The following is a 12,577-nucleotide window of genomic DNA, read 5'->3' as shown; positions in this document are numbered from 1 at the left end:
CGGCCCGGCCCAGCCCATGGCCAGATATAGCTGTCAGCCACCACCACATATCGCGTGTTGGGTTCTCCCTCAGGATTTTTTTTCTATAGATGTTTACGAGTTTTAGATGAGGTTTTCATTGTTTTCCGGCTTTTCATTTTTTGCCCGGTTTTTCCTAGGTTTTGGAGGGGGAAATTGCACGAAAAAACGTGTTTTTTCCCTTCCGCGAAAGGCACAATTTTGCTTCTTGTGCAGGCACAAATTTCCTTTCGGCTCTTTTTATTCTTTCGATTTTTTCGTAAAAAAAGTCAAATCCTATTAACATGGAATATAGTTTTGAAAATGCCGACGCGAGAAACCAACTGCGAAAACGGTCCGTGGTTTTGACACACAGATAAAAAAAATATTTTAAATAAACGAATCTATGAAAAACCGAAAAACTCCCGGGTTGTGAAAAGTGGCAGTGGTACTCCTTAATTATTTTTCAGGGGAAAGTTCTTAATTAGTGATTCGGCCAATCTGACCTTTCTGGATTTTTTTTTTGAGCATAATCCGATCTTCCTGGATATGCGCCTTCTGTCCCGCATGGGCCGTTGGCCCGTCTGTGCGCGACGTCGCGTTCCCCAGTCCGGCAGTCCAGTCCCACTCGCCCGAGCGGGTCTATTTTTCCACCTCAGCTCGTCTCCCTTGTGCCCTACCTACCCCGCTTATAGCCGCCGCGTCTGACCCAAGCCTTCCACTTCCACCCAGCCGCCCGCCCCCCATGCCGCTCCCGATGCGCCGCCTCGCCGCCGCTCCCTCCCTCCCAGCCGTGCACCCGCACGACTCCCCCGCGCCGCCCTCCGTTCGCCTCCGGCGACAGCATGGCCGGGTGTCGATGGAGAGGTCCTCGACGACGACGGCCCGAGGTATTTCGCGGCGGCTGGAGGAGACTGCTCTTATCTCTTGTTCTGTTAGCTAAGGCCTGCTGCGATAATTACCCGTGGAAAAGCTTACGCCTCTGTGCAATGTACCATGTGTCGAAGTATCCTTCTGTGCTTGATTACGGTTTTTTAGTCTATTTGGGTCCGCTTCGCATGCTAGGATATATAAGTCTGAAAGTTTGCCATGTATCGAATATCTCATCCGCGAAGCAAAAGTTACAAAGTATTTCTCCTTTCTTGCTGGAATAGATTTTAATAAAGTAGCTCCTAGTAAAATGGTCTAAATCCAAAGAAATGAAACATATTTTCCATGCCTCTGAAGTCTGTTTTCACTAAAATAGTTTACTAATGTCCTCTGCTGTTGTTGAATCTGGGTTTCCACATCCTTTGATGAAAACTGGTCCTGCCAGTGCCTATTCTCCATGGGCTGGCCATTTTATACCATAGGTAGATTTGCAATAGGAAACTTGACTAACTTATTTTTGTGTTTTATATGGAGGGGTGGCATTTTGCTTCTGTTATGATGATCATTATATCGTTGGTGAAAATCTGCAGGTGTTAGTTGTGTGATGGCAAGTGGTAAGGAGCATGCAGCAACTACTAGTGGTGATGAAAAGAAAGGTGGACTGCGTGGCAAACTGAAAAAAGTTGTTCTAGCTTACAGTGGTGGCTTGGATACATCAGTAATTGTTCCATGGCTTAGGTGCAGCTGCAAATGTTTCTTGTTCCAGTGAGCAATTTACCAAATTAAAGGATGGATTGATCTGATTCGTCTAAACTATGTTTCTTGTTTTTTTTTAATTGAAGGGAGAACTATGGCTGTGAAGTCGTCTGTTTCACTGCTGATGTTGGTCAGGTATGTTAACATAACTTCAGTGATTCTACTATCCTCCTTTAATCTGCAATGTTATGCTAAATTGCTCAATATGTCCTGCTTGATAAGTGTCTCAACTTTCTCTCTCCTGTACCTGTTTGTACATTTCACTCTTCTGATGGTTATATTTTTTACCGTGAGTTGCAGATTCTATAATTTTTCGTCTGTTCTCTCTGTCTTCATGCTGTTCCAAATTTTACAACTTTGAGTTACTTTTATATCGTATCTTTGAACGGAGTATTTTGTTTTCTATCAGTACATAACTGAACTAGCATTGTTTGGACCTTTTTTCTAGCTTCCTTCTAGTGAACCATCAGTTAAGCTCGTATTTTACCCTTTTAGGGTGACGTTGAATTGGAAGGATTGGAGAAAAAGGCAAAAGCTAGCGGTGCAAGCCAGCTTGTTGTGAAGGACTTGACAGAAAAATTTGTTGGTGAATATATATACCCCTGCTTGCGTGCTGGTGCAGTTTACGAAAGAAAGTATCTGCTTGGGACTTCCATGGCTAGGCCTGTTATTGCTAAGGTGAAATTGATAAACTAGTTGTATTTTGTGATTTGTGTGCACATTACTTCTGCAACATAATTGTCTTACAAGTAAATTTGAAATGAATCTGTTGTTGATCTTCAGTTACAATATCTTTTGGAGGTTTTTTTTTTGTAAAATCTGCACTTTCTTGTACTAGAATAAATGCTTCTGAGGTCATTTATATAAGGTTGCTGTCACTTTTTATAGCTAGCCATCCACCCTGGTACCGTTTAAGGTTGCTGTCACTTTTTACATACAGCATGATTAATTTCTCATTGAGCTTATAAATGCAAGTTTGTTTTCCTTCAAATTTTATTCTATTTGTTCTAAGAGTTGCACTTGTGCTGTCAGCTTTGTAGGATCTTAACTTAAATATGTAATTCTAATAGCTGGTGGGATGAATGAAATATTCAAATGAAGTACTTGCAACTATATACCACAAATTTTATATGTCCTTATATTCCTCAGAGGATTAAGCAATTTATATCTTTATTGCAGGCAATGGTTGATGTTGCCAAGGAAGTTGGCGCAGATGCAGTTGCTCATGGGTGCACTGGGAAGGGCAATGATCAGGTACATACTGCTGTTCATGGAAATGTTAATATGGGCAGTCATCTGATGCTATCGTTTTCTGTAGGTTCGCTTTGAGCTTACATTTTATGCCTTAAATCCGGAACTTAAAGTGGTGGCACCCTGGAGGGAGTGGGATATCACAGGACGTGAAGATGCAATTGAGTATGCAAAGAAACACAATGTGCCAATTCCGGTTTCAAAGAAATCAATATACAGCCGAGATAGAAATTTGTGGCACCTTAGCCATGAGGTATATATTGCCTATTGTCTTGTTGATGCCTCTTAGTGTTTATGGAGCTGTATTGTTTCTTTTTGGTTTTAAGGATACAGATCTTACAGTAATTCGTACATGATGCGTAAGTTCAGAAGTTTCAAATCAATGAAGTGCACCATCATATTGATGCCATCGAGTAATCTTCGATTGAAAAGGGTGATGCTTGTCAGATGATCTGAGTTATTCTCAACATTTTCAGGGTGACATTTTGGAAGATCCAGCGAATGAGCCAAAAGAAGATATGTATATGATGTCTGTTTCTCCAGAAAATGCACCTTCAAAACCTGAGTATGTGATCAATCCTTTTTCTTTCCATAAGGCCACACCTGTTGTCCTGAATAAGTATTCTTTATGTTCTTTATTTTATCTTTACTGCAGTGTACCCTTTTTACTAAATCTGTGCAATGGTTCATCTTTGCTGCAATGTGACCTATTTTACTAAATCTGTGCAATGGTTCATATACCCCCACGTAGAGTTGAATTGCTTAGAGAACCACCCAAATGATTTGGAATCTGGACATGATTATTGTAAAGTAGGCATGTTGAATCGTGGCATGATGAACTTGAGTTGTTCAGCATTGTGAAGTTCCCAAGTTTTTTACATTGCCAAGTTTTTCATGTTTTCATTTACCCATTTACACAGCGGCTTTTAATGTGAAGTGACACTGTCATACTGAATAGAAATGGTCACATTGTTGTAGCCACCAGCTATCTCTAGGTGGGACTTATGTTATGGTTCATGAAATCATCATCTATAACTTGAATCAGGAACATTACTATCGGTCCATTTCTGTTGTAAACACTTTGTTCGCGTATTTTTTTAGCTATGGATTTTTGCTGAATAGCATGCGTGAAATCATTGGAACTGGTAACACTACCATCAGTCACAATTTTGTTGTGAACAGAACACTTTGTTTGTGCCTTTTTGTTACATTAATTATAATTGGCAGTACAAAAACAGTCAGTTAACTGCATGCTTGGTTGCAGAACATTGTTGTTTGCATTGTTCCACGATAACGTGCATATTTATACTCTGTTAGCCTGTTGTATATAAAAACTAAACTTCATACAGGTATCTGGAGATTGGCATAGTCGCTGGCGTCCCTACTTCTATCAACGGTAAAGATCTCTCGCCAGCAACTCTCCTCACCAAGCTCAACGAAATCGGCGGAAAGCACGGCATCGGGCGCATCGACATGGTGGAGAACCGCCTGGTGGGGATGAAGTCCCGCGGCGTCTACGAGACCCCCGGCGGCACCATCATGGCGGCCGCGGTCCGCGAGCTCGAGTCCCTGACACTGGACAGGGAGACGATGCAGTGGAAGGACATGCTGGCCCTCAAGTACGCGGAGCTCGTCTACGCGGGGCGCTGGTTCGACCCGCTCCGGCTGTCCATGGACGCCTTCATGGAGACCATCACCGCGACGACGACCGGCTCGGTGACCCTGAAGCTGTACAAGGGGTCGGTGACGGTCGCGTCCCGGAAGAGCCCCTACAGCCTTTACAGGGAGGACATCTCGTCGTTCGAGAACGGGGAGATCTACGACCAGGCTGACGCCGAAGGTTTCATCAGGCTGTACGGCCTCCCCACCCGGGTCCGCGCGATGCTGGAGAAGGGCATCTAAAGGCCGTCTTTGCGTCTCGAATAAATTGTTTTCTCATTGAAAACTGCCGAGTGTGCCTTTGAGTAACTGTGGACAAATGGAAGATTTCCAGGCGGGTGGGCTTTTTGGGCACATTGTGGAGTTTCTGTTTTGTGTGGTAGCCTTTTCATCCGGTGTGCGTTTGAAGAGTTGCTCCAACTTGCGGTAATATACTGTTCGGTGCTGCAGTGCACTCCGGGTGTGTTTGGTTACTTGCATCATTTTAGGCTTCCTGGAACCTTGACCCGGTAGAGCCTGTATGGGCTAATACGAGGTATCGGTCAAGCTGTGCAGTTTGTTTGGTTGCTTGCATCCCCTCTCGTTGCATTGAACTAATGGAGCCTTTTTGCATCGGTTCGGGCCTGCATTGCTGGGAACCACCGATTTGAGTGTTCCTCTCGGACCAGTGCAAGCTGGTTCCTCTTTGTGGTTAGGCAACCAAACAGCTAGACATATCTCGTTCCTTTAATTCTCCCATAACAAGGCAGCTAGGGGTTTTCCTGTTTCTCCGGCAAGGTTGCCGTTCCCCCTCCATGGAGGGGAACATCGTTGGTAGACTTGTGAGGGGTGGTTCTGTGGATCTGGGCGAGCATCATTGTGGTACAGGAGTGCCTCCTCTCTTCGTCAAGCCTCGTATTCTTCTAACTTACACATGGTGGTTTTGCGACGGATGTTCAGCGACTTGTTGGTCAAGCGTGTGCCTTGTCCTGCCTCTGGCGATAAGTTTCTGTTGCAGTTTCTATAGCCCATGGTGGCGTGTGTGGTTGCTAGAGATTCTGGTTCCATCTTTGCAACCTTTCTGACAAAATTTTCTTCGGGAGCGCTCTTCATGGGCTGGCTAAAAAGACGGAGTTGAATGACTTTGTAGGGCACGGTATATTTTTCATTTCTTGCTTGGGTCTTTAGTGTATTCCCTCGTTTGAAATGCCGGTGGGTGTTTCTTCTCAAGGAAAATAAAGTCTGTAAAGTTACACGATTGGCTTTTCGGTTTTATCATTTCTTCACCAGTCGCTCTTGAAGCTGGCTCTCAGGGCGCCGAAATTTTGCAGGGTAGTGGGGGCTGGGAAGACGAGACGGGGCAGAGAAGGTGTATGCAAGGAATCTGATTCAGTTCATCTAAAAAAAGGAATCTGATTCAGTTCAGGGTTGTAATGTTTCGTTGGAACGCAGTCCAAAGCAAGTTGAGAGAATTTAACAGTGTTTCATTTTCTCCTTGCATTACACACTGACAATGTAAACTACAGAATTGGCACTGTACAATCAGGATTCTTTATCTTCACCTGCTTCCGCCAACTCGTCTCACTGGATTCCAATCATTTTACTGTACATACATTTGACTGGTTACAAAATCTTGCTCTAGCCATCCTAAAAGAACAAACACACCATCCTACTGTCTTCAATAAGATGTTCGATTGTCAGCACGGTGGTTGTGTGAACTGATTGCCCGGACAAAATCTACAACCAAATGAAATAAAATTACGAGGTGTCCAATGAACATGGGAAATCCTTAGTAATAAAGATTTCCTGGAAAACCTTAGATGAAACTTACTTGCTAGTCAACCCCGTTTTGTTCAGCAAGTTCTGTGGAACTGCTCCACCCAGCTCATTGCCTTGCAAGAATCTGGATACATGAAAAGAACAGTAAGCAAGTTAACAAGTGATTTGCTATGACTTGTGCAAAAGCAAATAAAGTGCAGCTAATTTGGAAATGAAAGTAAGTAGATTGTAAGAACATTCAAAACTTGTGATGCACCAGATGGTGCAAGCAAGAATCTCAACGATATTGACAATTTAGAACTTACTCCCTCCGTTCCAAAACAAGTGTCCTTGTTTTAGACTTTTAGTTCAAATTTGAACTAAAACCACGGCACTTATTTTGGAACCGAGGGAATACAATTTACATGCGGATATTTTTTTGTTAAACATTGCACGGAGTCCATGCAAGTACAGTCGATTTACAAACGACCAATCATTTTTTTCTAACAAAATGCCGACTGCAAAAACTCACAAAATGCACTAAAGGAGATGCAATTGGCTACTCAGGGGTGAATCAAATATATCCAATGGGTAAAATTGCCAACAACAGAAATAAGCACACCATGCAGATACCGAATATTGGCCAAGGAATAGTTACATCTTCAGAATGAAAATGAACTACTGTAGATCGACATAGAAAAAAGTTTGTGGCTTGAATACTCTCTCAGCGTGTATGGCTATTTCGGGGAAAGGGGACGGCAATTTACAGGTGGGGGTTTATTGGGGGATTAGGCTTGAGAAGTTGATTATTAGTCCCAAACCCACGTTTGGTGCTTGGTGGGAATTAGGAGTGGGAATTTGAGAGAAAGCTCCATCCCACGTGAATTAACAACAACAATCTAGGGAACTTGCAGTGAGAATAAAATAGAGTCCCCCAGGTTTGAGGTGTTGCACTTATGGCAAAATACTGTGGATATGGGATCAGTTTCACTTATGGCCAAGGAGCCGCTTCAGCTTCCAGATCTGAGCCTCCATGACCGCCAGAGCTGCCACATTTACCACTACAGCCACTGCGCCAATCGAGCAAAACACCTCCTGGAACCAAACACCACTGGAAAGATCTGAACGGCACATAGTAACCATCCTCCTCCAACACCATTGGCAATGGACGAGCGGGAAGAAGCCACGCTGCCATCAGTCCTATGATCTAAGTGCTGCCTGAAAGGGCAACCCGGGGGCCTGGCAAATGTTTCTAAAATAGTTGCTAGGCTTTTCGTGTTTTATGCTTTCTGTTCTTTGAATACTCAGACATGAGAAGTAATGCAGGCAAATATTCTGAAACTGGAACAATAACCAATAAGTAAAAATATTGACACAAATCAACTCACAGTTCACGCAAGGGCTGAATTGTCCCCAACGTCTGAGCTATTTTTCCATTCAACTTGTTATCATTCAGGTACCTAAAGAGTAAAGACAAACCAATTTTCGAAGTAACGTATAAATAGTATGATTGTATAAACAATTTTCAAACTAATTTGCAAAGGTCGAAGGGTTAGCTTACAGTCGTTGGAGTTTACCCAGATTGATGAGATCAGGAATAGTTCCAGACAAGCTATTGTTTGCAAAAGATCTGCCAATGGTAATAGTGTCATTTTGCTAGCTTATATTTCATTCACTTTGATCGATTATAAATAGAACTTACATATCAGTAAGAGCAGTCAGGTTTGCAATGTCAGGTGACAGAGATCCGGAGATACCCATACTTGAAAAGTTCCTGGTGTAGACCAATACAAAGAATTGTTACTGCAAACTTGCAAAGGATAAAAGAATTGCATCGTATAGATGGAAGGATCATGAGTTGAACTCACAATGAAATGACACGTATATTTTCATTTTGTCCTTCTTGACATGTAACTCCAGTCCAAGCATATCCATGAGGCATACATGGATCTCCAATCCAATCATCAGGTATGTTTTGGAGGCTTCTCTTCATACTCTCCATAGCAAGCGCTGTAAAGAAATGGAAGTACTAGGTCAATTTCATAAAAGAGACAGGCGCAAGTTAGAGCAACTTGCTGCATTGCAAGAACATGTAATACGCCCACAACAATATTTAAAGGACACTCAGTACAACCTAAAGTTGATGTGCACACTTGATAAAAATACCTGAACAATACAAGTACGACTCGAGGTGATGCTAAAATTGGGAGAGATGTCGAATGGTCATGTATACGCAAATTCACCGAAAGCACATTTTGATGACATGTTGCTAACACAGTACATAAACATGCAATCTACCATACAAATAACTGAATCAGTGCTACCAGAATCATTACACATTTACATACGTAATGTGCATTGCATCAGGCTGAACAGGAAATGTTTCATTGCATGTTTGCATGCACTGTCAACTCAGGGGGAAACAATTGATAATAAAGGAATAAATGCAGCAAATGATGTACCATCACGTGTAATTGTCAGTCTTCCAATGGGAAAAATTCCAAAGACTTCGCCAGCATTGATAAGTGGTGGAAGAACAGACTTAGAAGTCAATATAACTCTGGTTAGGCCTGAGAGAATCCATTGAGTTGCAAAGACAGAAAGACCAGCTGATGTTACTGTCCCTTCGTAAAACTGGTAATCATTAATATTCACATCCAAGGTCCTCGAACTATTAGCCAATGTATCAGCAAAATAAAGGGAAACATAATAGCTGCCATTCTGAAGAGATATTGGAGGCCATTGCAACACCAATGGTGCATTTTGTTCTGCTACCAAAGCTGTATTAAATACATCAGGAGGAGGAAGATTCCAGAAATCGGCTGATGTAACGTTGTGGGTACTACTGACTGCATGTTTGCTGTCTGGAAATGGCTGCCAATAGCGGTCAAAACTGTCATCAGGGTACCTAAGTTCGAATGTAATGAAGAAAATGAAGTCAGGGATCTACAGAACTTCCTCACAAGAAAAAACTACATAAAGCTTGTAATTTGTAGTCCTCTACAAAAGGGAGAATGAAAGAAAAGAGAAACATATATCATATAGGCCGACACGCTTCTTTCCTTTTTGTACTTCATTTAGTGAGCATCTTTTTAACAAGTACTCCCTCTGTAATAATATAAGAGTGTTTAGATCACTAAAATAGTAATCTAAACACTCTTATATTAGTTTACGGAGGGAGTACCTATTTGTTCCTTGGAATACACTTGTAAAGTTCTAATCACTAGTGCATGCACATGTTTCCTCGAAAAAGTATAGGGATTCGATATGGTGAATTCTGCTTCTTTGATATTGGGGATTGGGGAATCATGTTCATTGCTCAACATGCTATAGGAGCCAAAAGAAGCAACAGCCGCAACATGACCATATAAATTAGAAGAGTTCTAAAGAAAGAAAACTACCAAATCAACCTACATCTACCGAATGAATGTTGTGAACCACATCCAGAGTTACTTTACATGACAAAATAAACCTCAGATCAGAAACAGCTGAAACCTATAGCTATTCAGTTCACAAAGAACTGGCCCAACTGGTACTATCTTGCGACAAAAACTGGTGTATGCCTGATCGACAGCATTCTCAGCCATATCGACAATGAGTCAGTTCTGCTTCTGCAGTCCTAATTCCTAAACCTACTCAAATTATGGGAAATCACAGAACATCTAGCACTTCATCACTAGAAGGGCACTGAAATCAAGGCCAGAGAAGTGGGCACTCACCTCTCGACGTCGCCAGTGGAGCCAAACTTGGTGCGCGCAATGAGGCCCATGGCGCTGCCCGTGAAATCCGTGGCGTTGTACACCGAATCATGGAGCTGGATGACCTGCAGCGCGTTGATGAACGGGCCGGAGTCGGTGTAGTCGGGGTTGACGCCGAGGCAGAAGGTCAAGTTCCTGCCCCTGGCCGGGAACACGGCCTCGTAGTGCGAGGCGCTGCCGGCCAGGATGTCATCGGCGGTGTCGACGGCGGTCCAGAAGGTGCCGTCGACGATGAGGTCGAACACGGGCGGGGCCGTCGAGGAGGGGCCGTAGAAGAAGGTCGGGCGGAGGAGGTAGCGGCGATTGGGGTCGACGGGGAGCGCGTAGCAGAACTTGGCGGCGGGGCGATACGGGAAGACGCGGAGGGAGGCGAGGGTGGGGTCGAGGAGGCCCTGGACCGAGAGCGGACGGGCGGAGCCGGCGGAGACGTAGGGGCCGTCGGGGTCCCAGCGGAGGCCGCGGCTGTCGGTGGAGGGGGCGCCGCAGTCGAGGAGGTAGGAGAAGCCGCGGAATCGCTGGCCGGCGGCGAGGGGGAGGAGGAGGAGGAGGAGGACGGCGGCGGCGCTGAGGAGAGGCCGCATTCTGGTGAGCCTTGCTGTTGCCGGAGTATTTTGGGCGGAAATGGAGGGGAATTGGGATGGTTTCGTGTTGGGCGATTGGGTTGACTCGGCCGGCGGGGAAGGTGGGCGCGGTCAGCGGAGAACGGGCGGCGGATGCGCATGCGCGTTCCCGGCGGCGGGTGTCGGAGGTTGGGTCGGGCGGGCCGTAGGGCTCGGCTGGGTCACGCGGATCCGCGGACATTTTTGCCAGCTCAGTTTTGTTGTCCTCTTTTTTCTTTTCTTTTGAAAATTCAGCAGGAGAGCTGCTAAGATTTCATTGCTAGAAGAAGAGGCCAGATTTCATTGCTAGAAGAAGAGGCCGATGGCATAGAAAAACATAGACAGGAAGAAAATACAAGGCATAGAAAAAAAAGATTTTTTTAATATTTTTTATTTGGATAATCAAATAGTGTAGAAGTTAGATGAGATTTTGTTGAGTCTCATCTAGATGAAAATTAACAAATTCGAAAAAGGCATCCTGGGGTGAGAGCAACCAACCGTGGGACTCTGAGAAAACCTAAGCATCATTGTTTTGCATGAGAGGACGCGTGAAGCTTCATGCAGGGCCATAATTTGGGTCTGGTTTTGTCTTCATTTTGTTAGGTGATCGCCTGCCCTTTCTAGGTTTTCTTTTTCGCCCGGTTAAGCTCATCCAGATGGTGCTTCGTCGAGGAACTCTTGAGGTTTGTGCCACCTCCATTTTTTGCCGGAGTTGGGATTATCTTTGGGACCTACTCGATGCCGGCATCTCGGGGTTTGTGGTCGGCGTAGATCGTGACCGTTGACATCTAAGTCAACGACCTCCCAGCCAATGTTTTGCCAAGCTCATGTGTTTCAACAAGATTGCTTCACTGACAGATACAGAAGAAATATGGTGCAGTTTTCTTTAAAAACTTGCTTGTAATTTCTTATTCTTATATATCCAAGTGTTTTGTAAAGGTTGGTTTTATCTAATTTATGACCTTTAGCCTTTCCGCAAAGGGAAACACTTACCATCACCCGGCGGATTGTAGCGGCCGCATCCGGCACCTTCCTTTTATGACACACGTCCAAGTGAGGGCCCGCAAACCATCATTTGTCGAACACGCTTCTCTAACAGGGTTATGTTTCCGAAACATATGTGGTATTGCAATGGTCGACGACGGCTATATGTTTTGCAACAAAACCTCTATTGCAAAAATATTCTGCAACAAGATCTCAATTACATAATTTTTCAAGACAAAACCTCAGTTGTAAATTTTTTTTGCAACAAAACAACTGTTACAAAAAAATTATGCAACAAGACTTTTGTTGCAGAAATAATTCTACAACAAAATTTGTGTTGAAATGGTGGAGGCGCACTCGACCACTTGATGTGGCAGATCTCACGACTCGTATCCCCTTCCACAAAAGTAAAAATAATAACAAGGCTGAGGACCAAGGGGTCTTCTAGTTCATTCGCAAAGGGGGAGGGGTCTTCTAGTTGCACTTGTAGTGTGGACAATTGAAAGGATCGAGAAGAGGGGTCTAGAGGGGGGTGATTAGACCCTTAACAAGTAAAAGTGGCAGTTTTTTAAATTCTTCAAGTTAAGGTTGAGTTTAGCACATGTTAAAGCACTGTCAATACATTTCAAGCAAGCATGACAAGAGTATATGCAGCGGAAAAAGTAAAGCATGCAAGTTGCAAGAAGTAAAGGGATGTGATTGAAGTTTGCAAACGTAATGGAGACACGGAGATTTTTGGCGTGGTTCCGATAGGTGGTGCTATCGTACGTCCACGTTGATGGAGACTTCAACCCACGAAGGGTGACGGCTGCGAGAGTCCACGGAGGGCTCCACCCACAAAGGGTCCACGAAGAAGCAACCTTGTCTATCCCACCATGGCCATCGCCCACGAAGGACTTGCCTCACTCGGGTAGATCTTCATGAAGTAGGTGATCTCCTTGCCCTTACAAACTTCTTGGTTCAACT

The 12,577-nt window shown here is 44.1% G+C and overlaps 2 protein-coding genes across 2 annotated transcripts; one reads left to right on the top strand and one right to left on the bottom strand.

The window, feature by feature from the left end:
* The first annotated feature begins 608 nt into the window (after positions 1-608).
* On the top strand, positions 609-4,987 carry LOC109734999 (argininosuccinate synthase, chloroplastic). Its single transcript, XM_020294188.4, has 8 exons — positions 609-887; positions 1,458-1,605; positions 1,710-1,758; positions 2,119-2,301; positions 2,803-2,877; positions 2,942-3,127; positions 3,351-3,439; positions 4,224-4,987. The coding sequence occupies exons 1-8, from the start codon at positions 743-745 to the stop codon at positions 4,774-4,776; spliced, it is 1,428 nt and encodes a 475-aa protein (XP_020149777.1). The 5' UTR covers positions 609-742; the 3' UTR covers positions 4,777-4,987.
* A 988-nt stretch (positions 4,988-5,975) lies between these two features.
* On the bottom strand, positions 5,976-10,884 carry LOC109735000 (probable LRR receptor-like serine/threonine-protein kinase PAM74). The gene is made up of 8 exons (XM_020294189.4): positions 9,990-10,884; positions 8,733-9,178; positions 8,139-8,280; positions 7,973-8,044; positions 7,832-7,900; positions 7,659-7,730; positions 6,344-6,415; positions 5,976-6,249 (listed from the first exon to the last, which is right to left on the bottom strand). Exons 1-8 carry the CDS (start codon positions 10,607-10,609, stop codon positions 6,210-6,212), a joined length of 1,533 nt encoding a protein of 510 aa, XP_020149778.1. The 5' UTR covers positions 10,610-10,884; the 3' UTR covers positions 5,976-6,209.
* Positions 10,885-12,577: the final 1,693 nt, after the last annotated feature.

Source organism: Aegilops tauschii, chromosome 1 (assembly GCF_002575655.3).
Source record: "Aegilops tauschii subsp. strangulata cultivar AL8/78 chromosome 1, Aet v6.0, whole genome shotgun sequence".
NCBI lineage: Eukaryota > Viridiplantae > Streptophyta > Magnoliopsida > Poales > Poaceae > Aegilops > Aegilops tauschii.
This window is presented reverse-complemented; position numbering and strand designations above follow the sequence as displayed.